This window comes from Euprymna scolopes, chromosome 11 (assembly GCF_053919585.1).
Source record: "Euprymna scolopes isolate OS-2025 chromosome 11, ASM5391958v1, whole genome shotgun sequence".
Lineage (NCBI taxonomy): Eukaryota > Metazoa > Mollusca > Cephalopoda > Sepiida > Sepiolidae > Euprymna > Euprymna scolopes.
The window spans coordinates 30736745-30761875 of NC_136492.1; the positions used below are offsets into that span (position 1 = coordinate 30736745).

Sequence of the window (25131 nt, forward strand, 5' to 3'; positions counted from 1 at the left end):
TTTAAGTGCACTTGTTTGTCCCCCTCTTGCACTTGGTTCCCCAAAATTTGTACTAGTTAACATGATCTACTTACTGGCATATAACACTAAGATTTATTATTGAAGGGAGCAAAGGTACCTGAATGACTCCTCCTTTCCCCACACAGACATCTTAATGAATGCACCCATAAATTCCAAAACACTGGACAGGTTATAATTAAATTTTGAAAATGGATAAAAAGGTGTTATAGGAAGTGTAATGAGCTGTGTTTCATTTATTTTTAGAGAAGCTAATGTGACAGAACCATCCCCTTTAAAAATTAATGTACGCATAAAAATTATTCCTTTGTTTATACTATATGTCGTGTTACTATTCCCTACCACAAGTCTGGAAATGCTGGGTAATCTTGCTATTTTATTACAGATGCTGGAGTTCAAAGTAATAAAAAATTAATTAAATTTGTATTTTTTAAAACTGAATAATTGCTTATACAGTGAGTGTATATGCAGGCATTGTGTATGTAGCAGCTACTATTTTTTACTTTGATCAAACATATTTTCTGTGAAGACTTGGTCATCAACAATTATTTCAATTTTGATGGAAATTATTTTTTTTTTATTTTATTTTGTATTTTAAAATTATTTCATTTTTTATTTTAAGATTTCCCTATTTTTTGAATGGCAAAGATAAAAAATGCCATTTTAATGAGTCAACATTCAACTATTAAATACAGCACTATTACAATGTAGGATCCATGGATTATGTTTAAGTTAATGTTGCAATGTTGTATCTGTAGTGTTGACCTTATTAATTAGCCACTTTTTTTTCCTGAATTTTCCCATTTAAAAAAAAAAAAAAAAAAAAAAAAAAAATCTAAATAGCAATAAGATTGCATTGAGAAGTTATCCCCCACCTCTTCTGCTTACCACTGCCTTTTCTAAGGTGACTGACTACTCCTGTGTCTATTCAACTGTGTGAGACTGGTGACTTCAATAGAATCAATTCTTTTCTTTGGGTTTTCTCGTCTTCATAATTCCGTGGTTGGGTTAAGTGGTTTGGATTATTTTTCTCAATTCTAGCGAGGAACTTTTCCTAATTAATTTCTTAACATTTTTTTTTTTTAATTTTTTTTTTTAGAGTAGGGAAAAGAATACATTAAAAAAAATCACAGAACAAAATTTATTTGATATTTAAAACAAACTCTTTTCTTCCAAAAAATAAAGTTTTAAAAAACAACTTCATCTTTAGTTAATATATAAAGAAAGATCTCAAAATTGGTGAATATAATGATGTTCGCTAATAGCCTGACTCTATCATTATTCTATTCCATGTTTGCTAAAATAGCAGACACTGCCTCGAGACACAATGATTTTAATATTTTACAAATGCATGTACCAAGATTAGGTTAGGAATTTTTGGATTAAAATTCTGAATTGTTATTATTCAGATTACTGTTGCATTCTTGATCTTGTACCACACATGCAGAAGCCAGGTTGATGTAATCATTACAAAACCCTTAAAATTCACAATAGTTATTAATATCTTGGTTGCCGGTCATTCTTATGTCCAGGGTGGAACAATAAAATTGTGGCACTAAAGAAAACCGCATTTTAACTTTATTTTAAAAAATTATTGAAAAAATCAATTCAGGTAACTTGATTATGTAGTAGAACTGACATCTATTCAATGTAACCACCTTCAGCCTCAATCACTGCCTCCATTCAAGTCCGGATCTGGGAGCATGCTTTTTCCACAAGTGCTGGCGGGTGCTTGTCGAATACTTGGCGGATGGCGGCGATCAGACTGGCTTTGGTGTTGCGGGAGATCATGTTAGTGATGTTCTTGACCTATAACCAAATGTAGGTTCAGGGGAGGAGGGAGGCCAGTGAGGGAAGGGTGGGTCTCTTTGGACTTGAGGGCCAGCACCAAGTCCTACTGCCAAACCCAGGGTTTGTCAGCAGCCACTTGATTGCACCAGGAGATCACCACACTCTTCAGCACATTTAGGTACACTTTGGTGTTGACTTTCAAGCCGACTTCAAAGATGTGAGGTGGCATGATATGACTCTCACTTGAAACCACACCAAAGACCATAACTGGCCGGAAACTTTGTTTTCATTACCCTGGGCATGTCCCTGTTATTCATGGTAATCCAGCAATGCATTTTGAGGGTGCTGGCAATGGTCTTTTCGTCATAACTTGAATCGGTAGAGAGCATGAGTTGTACAGCGGCACATCTCTGATCTCGTTTGTTGAACATTGTGTCACTTTCAGACATGATAGAAGGCTTCTTTTGCTCTTGGGATTTGTACACAACTGGTCAACTAGTAGATCGTTTGCAAAAAAAAAAACAAAACAAAAAAAAAATGGTTTTCATCAAACGGAAATGGAATCCTGTTGTCTTTTCTATGGCTACAATTTTATCGTTCCACTGTATTTTTATGATAACCCTCATACTAAGGGAATAACTGCCCTTTTAATTAAAGCTTATTATTCATACCTTCAAAAAGATTAACTCTACATAAAACTGATGGAATATGTTAGTTGTTTATTCAATGTGATCTTCATTCTAAATCACAGATAAGTGGTTAGAGATCGAAATCATGATTAGTGTGTTATTACATTTCCGGATGCCCAATATTCTTCTAAATGCATTGCTTTCTATCACCCTCTCTCATGTAATGTCATGAGTTTTTAAACCCTAAGCACTTTTTAACCATGGTTTATCAAGTTAAAATTTAAAGAACTTTTAGAGAGGCATAATATTTAGAAACATGTTGAATCTACATTAAATTTGATCCATGGTTATTATATGATAATTAAACAAGATTAACTGAATCTCTATTTCTTAGTAAACTTCAGCCTTAAATTTTGAATATTTTTTTAAAATTAAAAGCGTGTAATAGATTTTGATAAAAATTAGAATAAGGATTCTGGAGATAATGTTTAATAGCATTATATTTTTAATTTTATTCTCATAAAGGGACATAAAAGTGGTGTGAGACTGGTTTGTTTAGGGAATTCATTTTACCCTTTCTCGGCTGGATAGGTGTATAATCTATATCTATTAAAGGGAGAATGTGTGTGAGGACACTTCTCAACCTATATACTCAACGAATGTTTGATCTACAATTGAAATTTGGTATATAGGGTATTCAGACACGTGGAAAACTTTTTGACCGGTTTTCATTTGGAAAAAAGGGCTGCTAAGGGGTAAAAATTGAAAACTAGGTACGTGGGAGCGATAGGATTTTTATCTTTGTCAACTGTTTCATGAATGCACATGTGTGAATCATTCACATGGCAGAGGTTAAGAATAAGTGTTTTAAAATCACTTTGAAAGATTGTCAAGCTGGCATAATGGTTATCATACTTAACTCACTGTCTTCATATTTTGGTTTCGATCTTTTGAATATTTTTTTTTACTTACAAGAATTTAGTTCTTTAGAAAAAAACATACTTGCATGCACATGTCTCAGTTTCTGTATGAATTAAATATAATATTTATGCATATTATGCAATGCTCGGCGGCCTGCTTGTGTGTGTGTGTGTGTGTGTGTGTATATATATATATATATAAATTACAGATCTTTTTTAAATATAGTAACAGCTATATGACATTTAAAAACAAAGATCTTACTCTCTTCACAACGCTATAATTTTTTTGAATTTCCAACAACTTTTTTCGTTCTGAAATAGAACAGTCATACTTTCACAACGAATACATTTTCAAATATTGTACTGGTATCTTATTTTCAATTTATTCATCCAGAATAAGTCTTACAATAAAGACGAAACTTTGATGGAGATATAACTTGTTTGTTCCTTTTTAGCTGTGTGTGTGTGTGTGTATATATATATATACATTTGAAAACATATACGTACATTGTATATATATATATATATATATATATATTTATTCAATAAAATCCTTCAAAATTAGAATAAGTAAGCTCAATAAAAACGTATTTACACTTTCAAAGCGTATATAACTTTATTAAACATTCAAAACCACATAAGTATTCACTTAATTCATGTAAGACACAGCAATAAAACAATACAAGCAGGCCGCCCGGCATTGCCCTCTTGTAAGATATGCTTTAATATGATAGTTTAATTCATGCAGATTACATATTAATTTTTATAGAGATAACTCTATCGATTATTATATTGAACTTAATATATATGGTAGTTAGATCAAAACTAAAAAAAATGACTTGGGTGCCATCAGCTAAAATCAAAACCAAAGCATACAACTCTCCACAGATTCCTTAAACTCTGAGCAATGCCCATGCACATAAAAATTCACTGTCATCCCATTTTTTTAAAGATGGAATCGCCTGATTATCGAAGACAAGATGCAAGCAAGGTCCACTGTGGTGTGAGGAGAAATACAAACTGAAATAGAAGAGTTTTAAAATATAATCTTAAAAAGATAAGATACAAGTTAGAAAAGCATTTCATCCAAGGCATGAAAATTGTTAAACAAAATGTTTATAAGGCTTTAAAAATAAAGGTACAAGATTTAATTTGAAATTTATTTATCTTCAAAATGCACTTTTATAAATTTTACAAAGTAAGGTATAAAAATTTAATTTAAATTGAATCAAAAAATTACCTTTGATTTATTTTATGTAATGTACATTTTGTTGCAATTTAAAAACATTATCTTTCATCGAGCAATTATTGATATCGATATAAAATTAAAAAAAAAAAATCATTGAAAGTCTAGTTCTGGGTGCCTGGCGTTGCCCAAGTGTTTGGTTGGAGGTGTGTGTTGAGCAAAAAAAAAAAAAAAAAAGTGGTAGTAGACAGGCAGGCTTGAACCCGTACCGCAAAGGAAGAAAAGGACGTGAAAAAAAAAAGTGATGTCTTTGCCGTTGCGCCCATTGCAAAACCGGAAGTGATGTAGGTTTAAATTAAGGCTAGTCAATCGAAAAGAGAGGATGACTTTTGAAAATATCGGTGAAAAAGGCGACCCTTCCTTGTAGAAAAGTGCCCAGTTGAGGGTGAAGGAATTAATGGTTTTGAGCCAATTTTTCGATATTTGTCATGGCTTCAAAACGATACTGATCTCATGAAAATTCGTCGCCTCTCTCAAAAGTTTTTGCATACATACATTTAAACAGACAGGTGAGATTTATATTTTAAACTAGCGTAGGTGCCCGGCGTTGCCTGGGTGTTTGTAGGTATATAAGAAAAAAGTTTTGGTAGGCAGGTTGACGCGAAGGTCGAACAGAAAGTAAAAAAAAAACCTTACATCTTACCGCTCGACCACGACGAGACAGAAACTGAAATACGTTCTAATTCAACGATTAAAAAGTTAAGTGACAGATGTGTAAATTTTAATGAAGTCAGACATCACGCTATAGGGGAACTTAACTTTGGCTGCAAGCCAGTTTTGTTTGTTCCCTACAAGATGTTGGGGAAAACCAGCTCCCTATAAAAAGGAGTGTCGAAATGAATAGCAATTGTCTGATATGACGGGTTTTGGCTGCATTAATCAAACCTCATTGATTTCTGTGCGTCCCGGACACGAGTGCCAGAAAGAGATATTTTGCTACGGATTCAGTTTCGCTTATATACGAAAAAGCCAAACAAACACGCAAAGATTAAAAAAATATTGTGAAAATAGCGTGTAAAAGTCGCCCAAATAAAAAATACACACAACCTAGTTTAGTAAATCCTAGATATTATAATCTAGGTAGTATATAAAGTTCTAAGAAACAGTGATCCCCCCCCCCAGCCAAGCCTTTGCCGAACATACAAAAAATGTGCACATGCTAACACATTTTGCCTTATATATATATATATATATATATATATATAGAGAGAGATTATAAAAGAATGTGGCAATTATATTAATATATCTCTTAGCTATGAGTCAAATAGGTAGATTGAAATTGAAACTGGCTTGGCAACTAGTCTACGAGGAAAGCCACAAAATAATCTTTCCGTTTATTTCAACGTGTTCTGAACTGGATTTTAATGTTGGATCAGGAGAAATGCAGTGTCAGATTGTGCAACTCTTGCTTCACTATAAACTCTTCTCTGCACAGGCACCTATTTAGAGGGAACCCATTCATTGTCTCTTGAAACATAAGTCTAGCAAAAAATCATACTAAATAAATAAGGATTTATTGTATGAGTATAAATCATTTACTTTTTGTTCAAGTGTGAATGCTTAGAACTTGTAAGAACATTGGGTGCTGCCTTTTTTTTTTTTAAATACATTTTAGGAGTTTGCTTTCAAAAGTATTAAAATAAAACATGTCAACTCTTGAAAGATTTGCTATTGATTGATGTACACATTTTTTGTTCTCACACAAATTAATACAGAAAGGAGGCAGTTTAGATCTGTACGCAATTTAAGACTTGTTTTAGTAATCCCATGTTTTAATGACTTGATAGCAAAGGTGACCGTTACCATGGTTTGGATTGGCATCATTATTTTCTATTGTCTCCTCAGAGTAAATTCCTTAATTGGTGGGACATGTTGTCATGACGATGATTTTTATCTTGCAGAGATTTAATGTCCATGTTCTTATCGAAAACTAGTGCACATTAAAAGAAGTATCACACACAACTACGTATTTGTGTGTTTGTATACACAAGTATGCATGTAGATGCAAACATGTATATACGTGGACACACATATATAGGCGTGTGCACACATACAATCGTATCAGTCTATATGGATGTGCCTGTATATATGTACATATATGCACATACAAACGTGTACGCACCTACATAAATGTATGTGCATGTACACAAAAACGTACATATGTATAAAAAATATGAATTTATGTAAAACCATATCTATGTATGTACACAAGTGTATATTTATGTATGTATACAAAATTGTATGTGTATGCACACATGTCCACACACAAATGTAAATGCAATATATCGTCTCTATTTTACCTGTACAAATTTCATCTTATACTTAATGTTGTCGGTTTCAGATTTTAAGAATTAAAACAAAACTTACACCTTTACACATGATAATTTTTGTCTATATATAATTTTATTCTTTGAAAAAGAAATTACATCTTGTGGATTATATATATATATAATGTATGTATCTATTAGTCTCATTAAAGAGCTGTGATACAACAAAGCAGTTTGTCTGTGGATGACTTTCAGAGTAGAGCTCTTCTACTAGCTATTAAGACATTGCTCGCTGAGTAAAAACAAAAATTGAGCTCTCCAACAAGTGACAATGTTTACATCGATATTTTGCTTACATTCAGTAGGTGTCGGATGATAACGCTGGGATTAAAAGTGCTGTCTGTTAGTTCAAAGTTTTTTTATCCTGACTTGAGGCACATGCTTGTCTAGTTGCACTAAATAGCGGTGATATAGAGAAACAATCACACACACACACACACACACACACACACACACACACACACACACACACACACACACAGCAAAGTTATATTCATTGCTGCATCACAGGTGAATAGTTTAAGAGCCAATATCAGCATCTTTTAGCTGATGTCCTTATCAATGTCAGAGGTTTTAAAATTAAAAATGACAAACAAATCGTCCAACATTTTTAGCATTTCCTTTTACAGCTAACCGAACAACTATGTATTACTTATTTTGAAGAGAAAATATGGTCTCTTTTCATTAAATTACATAAAAAATATTTGCAATGTTTACATTTTACTTTAATAGGAATTTTTATATTTGTTTATATTTTAAACAATTGGATTATGCAGAGATTTTATGCCAAACTCCTAAACACTGTGCTCCTGGATATGACCTTAAACTATATCCAGTGGTGAGGCCCCAGCTTGTGGGCTTTGGGGAGTGTGGAGCCACCCTTTAATTGCCATTGCTCCCAGGTCCACTCTGACCCGGAGTGGTAGTACCTGTTAGGGTCCCAACTATGGGTTAAATAAAAACCGACTTGGAAACATTTGGAAATATATTCTATTAAAACATTTTTCTTCAAAATCTTTGGATTCGGCATTGAATAACCTGAAAAGGGTTGATATATCGTAAAACAACCAACCAACCTAAACACTGAGTAGATTAAAAAGACAAAATATTTCTGTTAGATTACTGGTCTTGTGGATAATGCTTTATGCCATGGTGAGTCTGAATCTCATACTAGATGATTGTTTTATTTTTTAGTTAAATTTTTTTTTTTAATAGTGTTTCAGTTATATATTTAAATTGTAATCATTTTTTAAAAATAAAAATGAATTAATATTTTATAGATATTAACTTCTAAGGCTATAAATTTTTTTTTTAAATGTTAAAACCTGACATATGTGGGTACTTCAGCTTCATAATGTATGTACATATATATATATACACACACACACACACACACACACACACACACACACACACACACACACACACACACACACACACACACACACACACACACACGTACATCATCTCAAGTTATGAAAATATACATAGCAATTAAGCTATATAGAATTTTCTGTGGTTAATCTTTGAATATTATATCTACTTATAAAATTTTATCTGGATACATGGAATAATCTATACATGCTTTTTGTTTTAGATAAGCATTAATATGTCGCTATACATTCATGAGCATGTTTTGTTCAGCCAAGTACAAGCAACTAGAGACTTTTTGAGGTGATATTGCTAATACAAAAGTTAGTCAGTATTGACTGAACTTTTGTATCACCTGAAGAGGTCTCTAGTTACTTGTAACTGGAAACTGAAACCTGCTCATAAATGTGTTGTAATATATTAAGGCTTATGTAAAACAAATAGAAAGTATATCTTGCCCTACTTCAGTATTGAACACTCTTGCATCAACCTCGTTAAAATTGCTGAATATGTGAAAAATATTAACCTGGAATTATTTATATATATATATATATATATATATATATATATATGACCTGTTGTTATTCTACTTTGATTTAATTCCAAAATTCATAAATTGATACATCTCTTAAGAAATTCATCTTGCATAGCAACAAATAAGTCTATTTACTTCTATGTTATCCATAAAGATAACATAGCACCGAAGAGTCCTATTAATTTATCTAATTTACATATGTGACTATAAAATTCAAGAAATATTGAGACATTTAGCAAAGTTTGAAAAAAATAATCGCTTTTATAAAATAAATTGTTAGTAAACTTAGCAATGAAAATAACATCCTTCTTTCCTCTTCAACTAATACATATATAATTTCAACATAGGTGAATATTATTAGCAATTACAGACAACTTTGGAATTATTTGTCAACTCACTTTGTTTGATACTCATGGAAACGGTACTAATCTATCTCTTTTCAAAGATATCTTGGAAAAAAAATAGCATAGCTTAAACAGAAAAGCAAAGCTAGTAAATATACTATCAAACATTTCAGCTTCGAAGCATTTTGAAAATGCCTTTTCCCTGTTCTTCTGAAGAACGTCTGATGTTCTGTGCAGTCTAGGAGGTCCACCCTCCAAGTTTGCTGCTTTCAGGTGAAGTAAGTTCATGGCTTATTGCCAGAGGCGTCTTTACTAGGAAATGCTGATGAGGCAACCCAAGAAGTTTTTGGCAAAGGGATAGTGGCTTAACTCTCCCTCACCTTCAGATCTTGTGCTATATCTTCCTGTAGTGAGAAGTTAAATAACACTATTGAACATATATATTGAACAGGGTGGGTACAAGTAATTGTTAAACCCAAACAGTTCTGCAACACTTTCATATCTTCCTACAAGGATTAAAATCAAATATGATTTACAATTCTTGTTTTAATTTGGATCAAAATCCATTACATGATTTTGATTTTAGAAAATGTTTAAAACTTAAATCTTATACAGAAATTGAAATCCAGTGAATTAATTGGTGTCTAATTACTTTGGATCAAATTGAATGCAAATGGAAGGTTGTGTCCATATAATAATGCTCCCTAATAACACCTAAAATACTTTGAATAAATAAATAAAATAATGAAACTGTCTAATGCCAAATTTTCATAAAATGACTTCCACCTTATTTTGTCCGCTTTGCATAAAACTAAATAAAATCAAACGTAAGTTTCATTTGGACACTTTATATCATGTAACTGTGTTCCAAAATTCATAATGATCAGTTGATCAGTTTAGAAGTGAATCCTATACATACGAATATGTAATACTTAACTATAAGAACACAATAACACCAGTACTCTTTGATTCCATATTCTGTGTTGATAACCATAATACTACTCTGCTCAACATCTGTTATGTTTGTGATTAACTATGCAATAATGACAAAATCAAGAATCTGGTTTTCTGATTTTGTTTTCTTTGATCATTTTTTATTCAATGATTTTAAGTAAATAAGAAACAGTGCAAAAATAATGTGTATGTGTGTTCGGTAAACTGATATTTTTGTCAAGGTTTGCTTTTCTATGACAGTAGAATGGCGACTGACCTATCTTTTCACCTCCTGGTAAAACCATTATATGTAATAGTTTCGTACTTTTTACAGGGAGTAGAATGTGGATTCTGCCTTTCCCTTCCCTCATTCCTGGAACAGGTGCCCAAGTTTAGACTAAGAGAAATATGACTCTTGTGGTACATCAAATCATGCCCCCCCCCCCATATTGGATTATTTGAACTACTGTTGGATGTTATTTTTAGTGTTTCAGCCAATATAACTATTGACCTTCTTCAGATGTATCCTTTTAATTTTTAAACTTTTGAATCTTTGTTTCTGAAATTTTGAGTTGAGGGTTGATAATTGAAATTATTTTGATCCTTTGGACAATTGTTCTCATCTTGAATGTAATAACGCTCAAGTCGAGAACAGTTTTCTAAAGAATCCAAATACGAACTGTGAATCTTTGTCAAATTCGAGAACTTGTATAAAATTTTGAACTGAACACTTTATTTAATCCATGTTGGGAGACTGGAGTAGATTGTTCTCATTCCGTCAGCCATGACTGAGTAAATTTGGATCATGTAGTAAGGACTAAACCATCAAGCTCCAGAAGACTGTCACTTAGAAATGATTGCCGATGAATGCCTTTAACTATTGCACCGCGCGGATTAAAGTGTTCACTTTGAAATTCCATAAGGGTTCTTGAGTTTGTGATAGATTCCTAAGTTTGAAAAGATGCACATAAAGGTTACATTGGTCGAAATGTAAACAAAATAAAAACTAGCAGGGAGACACGTTTTTGCTCGGGATTGAATGAGGATCAACAAATGTTTCATACCATACTTTTATGGTCATCAAAATCTGTGAAATTGCCCATTTTTCAATCCAAGTGATTGATTGCCTGCTCTAGTTGGGGACCCATCGTGGTTTACCGGGAGAAAGTTTCACATACCTCCCTGCAGTGACTTAGTCCGTAATACATTGTTGTCTACATTGCACTGTAGAGAACCTACTGTTTTTATAAAATTATTTTATATAATAGCTTGAATAAAAGTTTAAAATTCAATTCAAGTCAAGTATCATGGTTCAGTTGTGTTCTAAACAGAAACATTCATTTTGAAAACACCCCTGTCTTATCAAGCAACCTACTGTTGATTTTATATGCCGGACCCTTCTGCTTGTGTGGTGATAAAACTTCTCAAATGCACTTGTGAACTTGGACTTTATATGATGTTTTAATTGGATTTTTTGATTTCTGATTTTCAATACTTATCAAAGGCATTTCAATACAAAACCTATCTAAGAACACTCCCAAATATATAAAGCATTTGTGTGAAATTTCATAAAAATCAGCCCAGCCGTTTCAGAGTCTATAGGAAACAAATTCACATATGCACACACAGTATCTTTTTATATATAAGTAAAGATAGAGATGAGAACGGTGATCTGAATAATCCATACTATCTGCCCTCATTTAAAAAATTCCGAAACATAAAAATATTGTGTATCCCTGCTAACAAACTTGACTTATAATGGACTTTTTTAGCTAGCAATTTTTATTTTTTTTCCAAAACCCTATTTCCTTGTTGTATAACTGCGATGATGGCGTGCACCTAAGAGTAGGGATACTGAAATCCAAAATAAATCTAGTGAATACGGACTGGACTGCACAGAGAGCTGGTGTAAGATGCTGCCTGATGTTGTCCACTTTTGAGACACTTGCAGCATCATAAATAACAAAACCAGATGAATGTTGAATGATACATGTGAATTAATGGGGTCGCAGTAACCTTGCCTGTGCATAAAACAAAGTTCTCAAAGTACATTCTAAAGTAATCTAACACCAGGGTAAGATCTGATCAATAGTCAGGAAAAAGAATGAATTCGAACAATGTCCATGACTGTGACATCCTGTGTCCTAATCTGAAATGGAGCACATGCATCAAATCCATTGCCACATTTACTGGGTAATTGGTTGGATCATTCTATCATTCCAGTGGATATCTTGCTGCCGATCAAATCCTCTGCCTATATAGGAGCCAAATACGTCCTAGGATCTAGTACTGTTGCGCGGAGCATCCTATCCTGCCTTGACAGAGTTCAAAACCAATTTTGTCATCTAGTAGGTGATGCCCTTTTCTCTGCTGCAACCTCTTTCCCATAGAAGAGATGTTGCAAACTTGTCTCTGCACTATCATTATTTTTATGGCAAGTACTCGACTGAGCTCTAATCTGTGCCCCCACCCCTCTTTCCAATCTTTTGCAAAAACCACTTGTCTAACCAAAACCATTAACAAAAATTTCCCACATTCTATCAGTACCTAAATGTGGATTTCATGAACAAAGCTTCTTTCCTCGAACTGCCTGTGGAACTGTTCCACTTGTCTGCTTTCCAACTGACTACAATATTGTCAAGTTCAATGTAAACAAGTTCTTATTGAATTGTCCTCTTAAATAATCTAATCATACCAAATTTCCACTGCTAACAATTACTATGCTATTGTCCCAATGACTACTGTACACACATTAACCCTTATCTTCAAGTGGCCTCTGGGCCTTAATATGTAGTGACCCTTTTGTAAAAATTAAAAAAAAGAAAGTGAGAAGGAACAGTTAGATTTAAAGGGAGATCAAGATCTGTAGTCCTTTACAAAATGTTTTAACACCTGTTGAAAATCACATGCAGCGATTGGGGGCTGATCTGTCTATCTACCCATAGTTAATATTATTGTCTTTCCCCTACATAATTAAGTGTAAACAGTAGATGTGATTAAATGTTTTCCTCTCAATTAATTTCCATTTCCAAATTGTCTTTCTTTAATTCTTATAACAAAAGAAAGTTATATGAACAATGGGTCCTAGTCACAGAGATCACCTGGAACATAAAGGAATGCAACAGTGAGAAGCTGACAGGAAGAAGATATGAAGCAGTGACAAAAAAAAAAAAAAATAGACAACACAAATTTGAGGTAACAACCTCAAATTTGTGTTGTCTATTTTTTTTTTCAACACGGTTACGAAGAAGAAAGAATAAAACACAAAACATACTTTGAAGGACAGACACAAATACTACATTTCTATAATAGATATGACATTCTTTAGCACTTGAGCAAAGCAAAACGGAAATTTATATCTTCTGAGACTTTTTTTATGTGGTAACTTTATTCTAGCGTGCATTACATAATCACCAAAATAGATTTCTGGTATTTGGTGATAATAACCCGAACAAACGTTCTTCTTATCAGCTAAGATTCTAAGAAGTCATGAATTGGTTGGTTAGCTTATTTAGTTGCGTGAATGCAAAATTCCACAACAAAGATTGGATGTTAAGCAAACATTTGTCTGCTGTGCGTGCGTGTGTATGTATGTATATATACGAGTGTGTTTGTGTGTGTATATATGGTGGGGGCAGCTTGATTATGCAACACCTAACTGTTTTTTTTTATATAACTCCTCAAACATATATTGAATCTTGAAAGTTTTCTTATCAAGGCATTATTTTTATACAGACTATCATGTACTTAGGTATTAAACCCTAAACACTTTCATTAATTTTTTTTATACAATAACTTTTTTGTACAACATTGTCTGGTTAGATTATGTAAAAGCTAAAAAAAAAAAAAAAAAGATTATTTTGTTATTTCAAATGCTTTTATCTAAAAAATACAGAACCAAAATGAATAGAACACACAAACTACAAAACACAATATTATTTTTATTTTGTACTATTATTCTCATCTTTATTAGTTGTTTCATTTTTATTGGTTGTTGTTTCTCACAACGTTTCGGCCAACTATTCCTCTGGCCTTCGTCAGGTGGTAACCGCAACGGATAGGAACTTCGAATCTCCTAACTGCATTCTCACCAATCACTGCCATCCGTAGTTGTTGTCGTCTCACCACGTTTTTGGCCAAGCAAACCTCTGGCACGCTTGGGTAGGATTGAAACCGCTATCTTCAGACAATGTCCATTTGGAACTGTAGAGATTCAACGTCTCTATCAACTGCGCCACCAATAAAGATGAAAACAACTAATAAAGATGAGAATAATAGTCCAAAATAAAAATTAATATATATAATGCTCATCTCAAAAATGAATTCCAATTAAGGAATAATATAAATACAAAACAAAATAAACTACAAAACAAAGAAAAAAGTTGCAATGTTATTCACTTCATCTTACGAGTCAACATATCCTCCTCCATTTTTAAGGATTTTAAGAAGACGCTTGTCGACTGCAGAAGTAAATTTTTGACTTGACATGGCTTAATTGATCCACTACTGCATTCCAGAGAGCACCCAAAGTGTTAAATTGCATCCCATCAGCTATCAACATAAATTCTCTGCTTAATGATGGCCCACAAATTTTCAATTGGGTTTAAGTCGGGCCTGTTGGGAAGCCAAACCATCAATATGCCTTCTGTGAAACTGTGATCCCTTAACCAACTCTGTGTAATGGGACTTGTACGCAGGTGCATTATCCTGCTGAAATACCAAGGATTTTCTCTTCATAAAAGTTTGATTTTTCAGACTGGGAACGAAATCCGTAAGAAGCTGGCAGTAAAAGTCCGACACCTATAATTCCTAGGATGCCAACTCTGACTTTGATATCTTCGACTCCTTGACCCTTATGTGGAAATCTATTCTGCAGATCCATATACCAGCCTCCACACCTATTCAGCAAGCATTTTATAAATACTTTTCATGTATATTATTTTTACGTTTTACATTCACTTGTATGATAAATATACACACATACAAATATATACACTCAACCAGCTTTATAGAATGAGTTGAGATAACAAAGGGATAAAAAAATTTATGAAATCTTATGCTATTAGTTTAAAAGGGAATACAACATTTAGGCCATGGCATTTCAAAGCCAAATGCTTCTCATCAGAAGAGGGAGTAAAGACAGAAGGAAAAACAGGAAAAAGCTATAAAGGGCTATAGTAGCATGGGTTGCTTCTTATTGATTTAGGCCCATTTTTTTTGGATTAGATTGTAATTCCGGATGGGTCTTGGAGTAATTCAATTGCTAAATTCCGTTTGGTTCAGGAATTGGATAACTTTCGGATTATAATCCTATTGTTATCCATTGTGATCTCACTCAGACAGAATTTTCATTGATCCTGTGACATCACAACCAAAACGGCTGGTCAGACAGGATTTGCAGTGATCTGATGGACCAAAATATCTTGAAGTAGAAGCATTGCAGTACTGTATAAAATATATCTCCAAAAATAAAAGCAAAACCATACAAAAACTGCTAAATTGTGTAACTGGTAAAACCAAACAGGAAAACCATGTAAAAAAAAAACAAACAAAAAAAAACAAAAAACCCTTCAATTTTATAAATACTGAAATTATCTATTCCTTCAAAGTACCAAAAATCGTTATTTATTAAGTACTGTCTTTTCAGTATAGATCTCCTATTGATTAATCAGGTTTTCACTTGGCCATCATGTCCAGTTTTCTTTTTACTAGAGAGGGAGTGATGCATGGTTAACAGTTCACACAGATCCCATGTTATCATCATAAAACTTAGATCGATTCTGACCCCAGGCCTGGACATTAGAATCAAAATGTCTATCGTTTTTTTTTTTTTCAACAAAATCAGTGATGTTTCAAGTAAAGTAATTCATGGTGTATATCTCAAACTGATTTTTTTTAATATACTAAAAGTCCTTGTTAATATTTCATCATTAGAGCTGTAGTAAAGCCTTGACAATCACTAAAAAATCGAACATTGAACAAAATACTAGTAGAACATTGCATTTTCGTATGATTGGTGACATTTATTGCATGTGTTTCTACCAGTATTTTATTGTATTTCATATTTTTGAAACTCGACTATTGCTCTAATGAGACCACTGTATTTTTACGTTCTAACTCGACAGACTTTACTTTTATTTTTAAGTAAAAAAAAAAATACTTCAAAATAAGTTAAAACACAAAAACTTATTCAGGTTGGTAGAAGAATAACTTATCTTGCTTTTGGTAATATATTTGTTGTATATGTACTTTTTTCTTTCTATTTTTGTTTTGTTAGCTATTCTAATAAATGCCGCATAAATGACCCTCCTGTTCACTAGGTAGACAGTGGTGATATGGGTTACTATTAACCCTAAATTATGATTGCTTTGAAAACAAGAACTCTTTATAAATCAGATTTTGAAAGCTTGGCTCAATTTCAAATCACATTCTTGGGACATTGATTAATTTTAGTAAGTTTCCAGACACGGTTTCTGGAATGCAGAATATTCCTTCCACTTCCGTTTTAGTTGTTGGATTAATACAAGGCATATACAAGTTGACCTTAAAAAAAACAAAAGCTAAATGGAGGCCATCTAGAACATATACTGTAGAACGGAGAAAAAAGGCCAAAGACCCTAGTGTTTTGATGTGATGTTTTGAATATAATAAACTAGTTATGACCAAAGTTTCATTTCATTCGGAAAAAACACTAATAAACGTAATTAGAGTTGGAGCCCGTTTTTTTTTTTTGGTCACCCTGTAGATATAAACAGTTTTAGATTATAACAAATATGATACCAACCTTTGTAACAATGTGACTCACATTATTATAACCTCTTGTAAATAGTCTGATATTAAAAAAAAAAAAAAAAAAAATAGGACAGAATCTCAAATTCGTCACTTTCGATGTTTCTTTTCCTTTCTTTCTACAGGTTAAATCTTACTAACTTTCCTTTTTGTCATTTTCACCCTCTCTCAATTTATGCTGTGACTCCCCCCCCTTTATATTAATATAAATTAAGTTGGCATAACAATGTTCTTATACAAAGTATCATATTGTAAAACCATCCTATATATGTATGTATATCTAGAAAACCTTAACAGGTGTAAAGAAAGAAAGAAATATTCAAAAAGATAAACACAGAAAGAAAGATTCACAAAGAAAGAAATGCTAAGGAGAGATTCAGAAAGAGAAAGATTCGCAAATATATGGAGAAAAATTTACAAGGATAAAGAGATTAACAAATATGAGAGAGGGAGGGAGAAGTTAAGAATATAAAAAATAAAGTTACCTAGGAACTTTATTACATTATCAATTAAAAAAAAATCAGTTGCTTAAAGGGGGCAAGAACACACACAGAAAATATCAAATAGTTTAACTCTTCCATTTTTATCATTTAAATATTGGTCAAATCCTATTTTGGTCACCTAAATTGGTTTGGACATTACTTACAAACAACTTATTTTTCTTAAACTATATTTTAGTACAAAAAATTAAGAACCATTCTATGAAAGCCAGAGAGACCCCATAATTTTATTATACCACACCTTTTCAAGCTGAAACATGCTTATCACGATATTATGTGGATCTATATTAAAAAAAACTTTGTTAAACTTTGTCATATTTCCATTCTATGGAGGTCATGCGCGAATGCAGACCTCATAATTTTATTATCCCATATTTGTTCAAACTGAAACATGATTATCAAAATATTCTTATTAGTGGTGGGACGATTAATCGGAATCGTTAATCGTAAGAATCATGTATTTTGGGAGGTATCGGAATCGCATCGTTAAAAAATACCTTAATTTTCCGATTCCTTCATTACGATTCTTTTAGTCTGATGTTGAAAAAAAGAAAAAAATTTCCTGATATTTCTAACCGCAAGAGAGAAATAAAAAGAAACCAAAGAAATTCATTATTAACAGGGCAATGCTTAGTGCCCCTCCCTTACAAGGTTCATTCATTCAGATCTATTGTAATCAAAACTTGGGAAAGATATATTTATTATAACCAAATTCCTGTATGAAGACTGGATCTACTTTATTGGACGTTAATTTGTGAGATAAGTAATTTTTCAATGTTTAATATGTTTTTAAAGTTTCAATTATCAATTAAATTTTTTTAATTGCATTTATTTTTCAATTTATTTAAAAAAAAACAGGGTTTTAAATGTATTTTTCAAGGTAACAAGCTTCGAAAGAAGTCTAATAAAAAAAAAAAATCACTTAATTTTTAATTTTGACAACCCTGAGAATTTAATTATTAAAAAAAATATTGAAATGTGACATTTTTTTTATTTAACATTTCTATTAGTTCAATTAATTTTCTTTCAATAATTCATTTCACTCAAGAAACTTCACCGTTTTTTTTGTTGTTTTTTTTATCTTTTTCTGTAATTTTGGTAATTTTGTTTGCTCAATTTTATCTAGTATTTCATTTGTTTTTTATAGTGGTATCATTTTTATGTGTTCCTTTGATATACCCTATTTCAAAATTAGTTTGGCTAAACTTATTCTTCATGTTAGAAACAACGTGTAAAAGCAATGAAAAAGTAAGAAAAAATAATAGGTGTTAACTACTCCTTGTGAATTATGGAGGTCTGAAGAACTGCCGTCACAAATACAACTATCAATAGCCAAACAAAAAATCGTTTTTGAAATTCCTTTAATTGTAACTTTTCGCTATACCTACCTTTTGGTATAAAACACAAAAACTTTCGATTAATGGTATTTCTCATATATGGTCGTTAACTTTGGAAAGGTTATTTTGTATCTACGGCGCCATGTCACGTGGTATATTGTTTTTTTTTTCATTACGCACGTGCATTTATAAATTATTAAATCAAATATTTATCTTTTTTATATTTAATTAGTATATATTTTCTTTCTCTTCCGCTATATTTTTTTTATTTAATTCATTAAATCTGTTAATTATGAGGACCAAAATGATGAATCGTGTGTATTTATTCTCTAATTTTCTTGTTTTTGTTCTGTTATATAAATTCTTTTTTATTTGTTTTTTTCTCTGAAGGATAAATTCTATTTTCTTTGAGTTTTTTTTTCTGTATTCCAATTAAGTAAAATAAATTTTCTCTAAAATAAATTTTGCTAATTTTTCCGTTAAGTTTATACTATATAATAATTTTATTTAAACCAAAACACGACGGTGTAGACATAAAATATCTCTTCCAAAGTTAGGGAACATATTTGGGAACTACCGTCCATAAGTATAAAACTACCTGGTATATTTCAAAACAATAAATTCCCTAGGAATCGGAATCGTACTTGGTATTGGAATCGTTAATCAATATTTTCCTGGAATCGGAATCGTATAAAAATTAGGAATCGTCCCAACACTAATTCTTATGCACATCTACATCAAAAACCCTTGTAAAAGTTTTTTTCTTCATTAGTCGCGTGCAAGTAACTCTATAAGTCACTGTCTGTCGGTCTGTCCGTAACACTTTTGTGCTTGGTCTTTTTGGTTTAGATCAAAGGTCTGTTGTTAATAGATGCTGTTCTTGGCCTTTTGGTCAAGATCAAAGTGTAGTATTTTATTATTTATTAGTATTTTTATTTTTTCACACATACACACACACACACAAACACAATTTAAATTAAAAAAAAAAAAAAATGCATACACAAACACACAGACAACTGTTTATAAATTGTAAATATGTTTTTGATTCTTAAACGCTGGGGATTTATTAGTTAGATTAAGATCCATAGAGTGAATGAGGTATTTTGGTAAATGTTGCCAGTCAAGATGAAGACTCCAAAGTCTACAATTCTTACTTTTAATCACTTTAGTCACAAAGACTCTGAACCCTTCCCCTCCCCAATTTCTTGTAGGGCCTTGTGCCTAATTTTGTTTGAAAATCTTTTTTTTTTTTTTTTTTTTTTACTTAATTGTATTTTCAAAATTTTTAAAAGCAATAAAATATATAAATAAGATCAAAGTGTAGTATCTGTTCTTACATGCTGTACTTATGTTTGTAACTTTGTGATATAAAATGGGGGATCACTTTTCTGTATTAATTTAATGTAAAATGATCACTCACTTTACAACCAGTCAGTCTCAAAGCCATTCAAGTCATTCTCCAGATTATTCAAGTTGTTTTTGAAGGATTCCAGTTATTTTTTAAGCATTCAAGTCATTCTTAAGATCATTCAATTCATCCTTAAGTTCATTAAAGTCATTCTAAGTCATTTACTTTTTATTTAAGTCATTTCAGCCCATTTTTCGGTCATTTTAGGTTATCTTTAAGAATTTCACGTCAATCCTACATTCACGCATTCATTCATTACACGAGAGCATGCGACTAATGGCTATTGCCTTGTTTCTATACTTTAGGGACCAGGTGTATATGCAGACCCCACAATTTTAATAAACCACCACTGTTCAAAATGTAACATACCCATTTTTGATCCTCGATACCAATTCTATCATCGTATGTGGTCAGTTTTGTGTAATAGTCAACCATATAGGAACCTATTCATGTACAGACGCACACAGATGTTCAGCTTTATTACATATATATATATATGAATGTAAAATGTAAAGAAAGATACAAAATGCTCAACGATTCGGCTATTCAGTGGGTTTTATTCAAGCAACGGTTTTCAAATGTGAAGTATATCTCTTCAGCTTCAAGTTAGTGTTGGGTATTCAGAATAGAAATATGAATCGTTTTGTAGTTATTCAATTCATAAATTAGTTGTTGGTAGTTTTTTTAACTGTGGATTATTATGCTGATGTCCAAATAATCTTAGGTCATCGAGAATATACACATTTTTGGAGCCAACCTCTTGACAACTTTTTATGTTAGGCCAATAGTATTTGAATTGCAAATAAATTTTAAATTCATATCGTTGGATTTTTTTTTTATCCTTTTATTATCATACACACACACACACACATATATATATATATATATAGAGAGAGAGAGAGAGATTTATAAAGAGTTCAGAGATTTACAAAGATAAATTGGGAGAGAGAAAGAGATTCGCAGATAAACAGATTTACAATAAAGAGCAGATTAATATACAAAGAGAAACAGATGTATAGATAGGCAGACAGTCAAACATACAGGTAGATGGAATATAGATACAGAGAAAGAGATACATAATGAGAAAAAAAAGTGAGTAGGAGGTGAAAGTCTAAACAACATTTTTAAAGAATCGGAAGTGTTTGCAATAAAAATGCTACCAACTACAGAATACTTAATTGCAGGCACCGAACTAACACAATAAACACAGAATCTGTTACAAATAATCTTACCAGTTTAAAATGTCAAATGATTACGTCAACCAAAATATTTTCAAGTTAAGGAAAAATTAGAAGATCAATTTAGTGGGTCATTAATTCTTTGCATTCAGAGGTGCACCGAAGCATCTATAGAGGAGGCTCTGGATGTCTGTTGATCACGTATCCACAGAATTTTGAGTACTTTTTAACTTTAACTGTAACAATTTCGTTTTCGGTTAATTTGGATTTTTATATAGCCTTTTTTTTTTTTTTTTTATAGAAGTCACTTTAGACAAGGCATGAAGCCATTTAATATAAGGAGGTTAAAAAAAAAAAAACACTTCTAACATAATAAGTGTTAGATAAATAGATTCCGATCCAGGAAAATCACAGTTCTTCACCGTTTGTCGAAACACTGTAGAATGTGAGAACTATTATTTTCTTTGCTTAAAAAAATTTTTTTTTCTTAATGTCTCACAATATATGTCTATTAATCCGTCTCCCTATACAGACCGGAGAGGGGAGCATAGAAAGCAGGGAAACACAGATGTGGTGAGGTTCAGGGAGTACAGAGCAGGGAGAGTAAATTGGATATCAATCTAACAGAATAAACTTCAAATCATTCTCTAGACTTGCCTGTCCAATCTATAACCTCATTTTTAAACTATGGTTGGTTTGTATACACGTCATTCCATACTTTGCTACAAAAAAGGCCTGTCAACCTCTGAACATTAAATAATTGAAATTATCTTGAACAGATCAGGTTACTTCTGTATCCTTTGCAACAAGTCACTTATTTAAAAAATTAATGAGGCTTGACTTGAAATAATTGGCTATAATTAATCATTAATATCACTATTACAACCAGATGGCCCTTACTCTTCGCATTCTAGTACTTTCAGAAGAATGTCTTTTTCACGATTCATGATTTTCTTGCGGATTACAAGTCAAAAATCTCAATCTCAAATATGTTCTAAATAAAGAGAACACAAAAGTTGAATCTGTTTCAATACTGTTTCTATTTATTATAAAATATAGTTTATTTTTAGATGGCTCTGAACCAATCACGTTCTTCTCGCTTAAAAATCATTTTTCATACATAGATTTATTTTATTAAGAACATTTAAACACATTAAAACAATATCTGATCTAAAGGTCGGAGGTCACATTGGCTGTAATGTTGTTAAATAAAATATGCAAAACAAAAATTGTTTTATAAACAAAATGACGTGAATAAACATACAAAAGTAAGCAATTTAAAAACAGTATAAATATATATTATTAAAAACAAGTGTTAACAAAAACAATGTACAAAATAAAATCATATAAACATACTATAAAAAAATGTACAAAATACAAATAAAACAATACAAAGGCAAACATAATACATACAAAAAATAATACAAACAAAACAATACATGCAAAAATATATAGAAACAACAATTTACAAATAAACACAAAACAAAAATATGTTCAGCATGGATTGTTATTCTTAAGGGTTGAGTATAAATATATTAAATCTCTTTCAATATTTTAAAAACAACTAGTGAGGATTGAACTCATGAATAGTTAAGCTAGTTTGCTAACTTATCTACAAAATAAAACTTCTTTATCAAGAGCGCGTCAGATCTATTGCAGTTTTGATTTCAATAAATGTTCTGTTTATAGTCTAATAAAAAGTAATTCAAATGGCTAATAATCAAAGTTACATGAAATGAAGAATATGTACAGACATAAGCTTTTCTCAATCCTCCACTCTATAATAAAGAGCAATGGGTATTTATTTGTATGTATAAGTTTTATGAAAATGTATGATTTTGCAAATATTTTCTACTCTATGTATACCAATCCTTTTTAAATCAAAAGTTCTACATTTAAGATATACCAACAGAGAACCTATAAGTACATAACACTTTTACGATATTCCAAAGTCAAAGGTTTTATTCATTTTGCCAATCATTCCCCCCCCCCAAAAAAAAATTAAAAAACCCCAAAAACTTTGGTACATTTTACAGATCTGTTTTATTCATGGAACAATCAATGTTTTTATGTCAACATTGAATATTTTTACTGTAGACTATCCAGAAAAAGTTTTTAAAGAGAAAAATGCATAGCGATGTAATATATAAAATTCAGAAAGTACTAAAACAACTTGCATCAACCCGTTTTTATATATACAGTAATACCTTGAAATACAATTTTAATTAGTTCCATGACCATCAACACCTCTAAAAAACATGATATCTCAAAATAATTATTGCCGCTTGAATTAAAAGAAACAATTAATACGTTCCAAGGGTAAGAAAGTTATTAAAAACAAGCTCAAATTACATTCGACAATCACAATACACCAATAATAACACAAAAATTTATATAAAAAATGTTAATAAAAACAAAAAAATAGTTGTACTCACCACCTAGGCGAATGTTACCAGGCGGGATGCGTGCAAGGAGGAAAGAGGAAAGAAGCAAAGCTACCTCGCATGCATGAACGAACGAGCACACACATACACACATGGCGAGATCAGGACTCATGGTTAACATAATAAATATTAATAAAATAAAGGAAACACGAGAATTGTAAACACGTTTTCTATATGATCACAAAGAACACACTGGGTGAGAGAACTTCAAGTAACTTCGGGTGTATTCAAAATATTTTTTTTTTTGTAAACCATAGTTATTGGCCATTAATTTAAAAAAAATTTTTTTATTTTATTTTTTTTATTTTATTTATTTATTTTTTTTTTATCTCTCTGCCAGTGTTTGACCCAGCTTTTCATAAGCCTTTTCTTTGCTTTGTTATTTTATTGAAACAAATTAAAAAAAAAAAAAAAAAAAAAAAAAACTTATATAACTAGTTTCAAAACTTTTTAGTATATTTTTGAAATTTTTAATGCTTTACATAATTTTCAGTGATGTACAACCATGAAATTTTGCTGTGGGAAGATTAGCCCATTGATGTATCCGTTTGTGTGCTTTTGTGTTAAATATCACAGCATCAGAACTTTAACCTCAATACGATATTAGTAATATGTGTATATATATATATATATATATATATATATACTTGTTTATTGTTATATAAACATGCTCACATCCCGCTGCTACAAATAGCCACTTGTTTCAATCAAACAACAGATATCATCAGGCAGCGACTTGACTATTCAAAAGTTCAATGAAGATTATTCATTGAACTTTTGAATAGTCAAGTCGCTGCCTGATGATATCTGTTGTTTGATTGAAACAAGTGGCTATTTGTAGCAGCGGGATGTGAGCATGTTTATATAACAATAAACAAGTATTATCGGCTCTTTTTATTGAGCACTATCTAACAACCTCGTTGAATTCATTAGTCCATTACTTTTGAATATAAAAAAACCCGAGTATATATATATATATATATATATATATATATATAGATGTGTGTGTATATAAACTATATTAATTTTGAAATCATAGAAAACCGTCTGTACTGATGTAACTGCTAAACAATGCCATACATTTTAAGTGATCTAGCATCTTGTGGGCCATTCCATCATACCCAATTTCAGTTTCAAGGTGAAAGAAGAACAATAAAAAAGAGAAGAGAAAAGAGAGGGGGGGGTGGATAAAAAGAAACATGAATATCACTAGGTTAAATTAATCAAAGTTGAACAATAAAATATTAAACAATGCACAATCTCATATTTTTAAATTTATAGAATCATAATTTTATGTCTGTTAATCTGCCTTTATGTATATTTTGCAAAATGGCTTGGTATATGGATATAGTTTTGACTAG

At 31.5% G+C, this 25131-nt stretch overlaps 2 protein-coding genes across 4 annotated transcripts in view; one reads left to right on the forward strand and one right to left on the reverse strand.

Annotated features, from left to right (window-relative positions):
• The window catches only part of LOC145287825 (RING-box protein 2-like), a 212195-nt gene extending 188298 nt beyond the window's left edge, over positions 1–23897 (reverse strand). Inside the window, exon 1 of the mRNA XM_080135692.1 lies at positions 23762–23897. Within this exon, the coding sequence (XP_079991818.1) occupies positions 23762–23891 (130 nt within the window). The 5' untranslated portion in view covers positions 23892–23897. The remainder of the gene's footprint in view (positions 1–23761) is intronic.
• Positions 1–25131, forward strand: part of LOC145287823 (long-chain-fatty-acid--CoA ligase 4-like) — a 215121-nt gene that overhangs the window by 46949 nt on the left and 143041 nt on the right. The gene's annotated exons all lie outside the window — the stretch shown is intronic.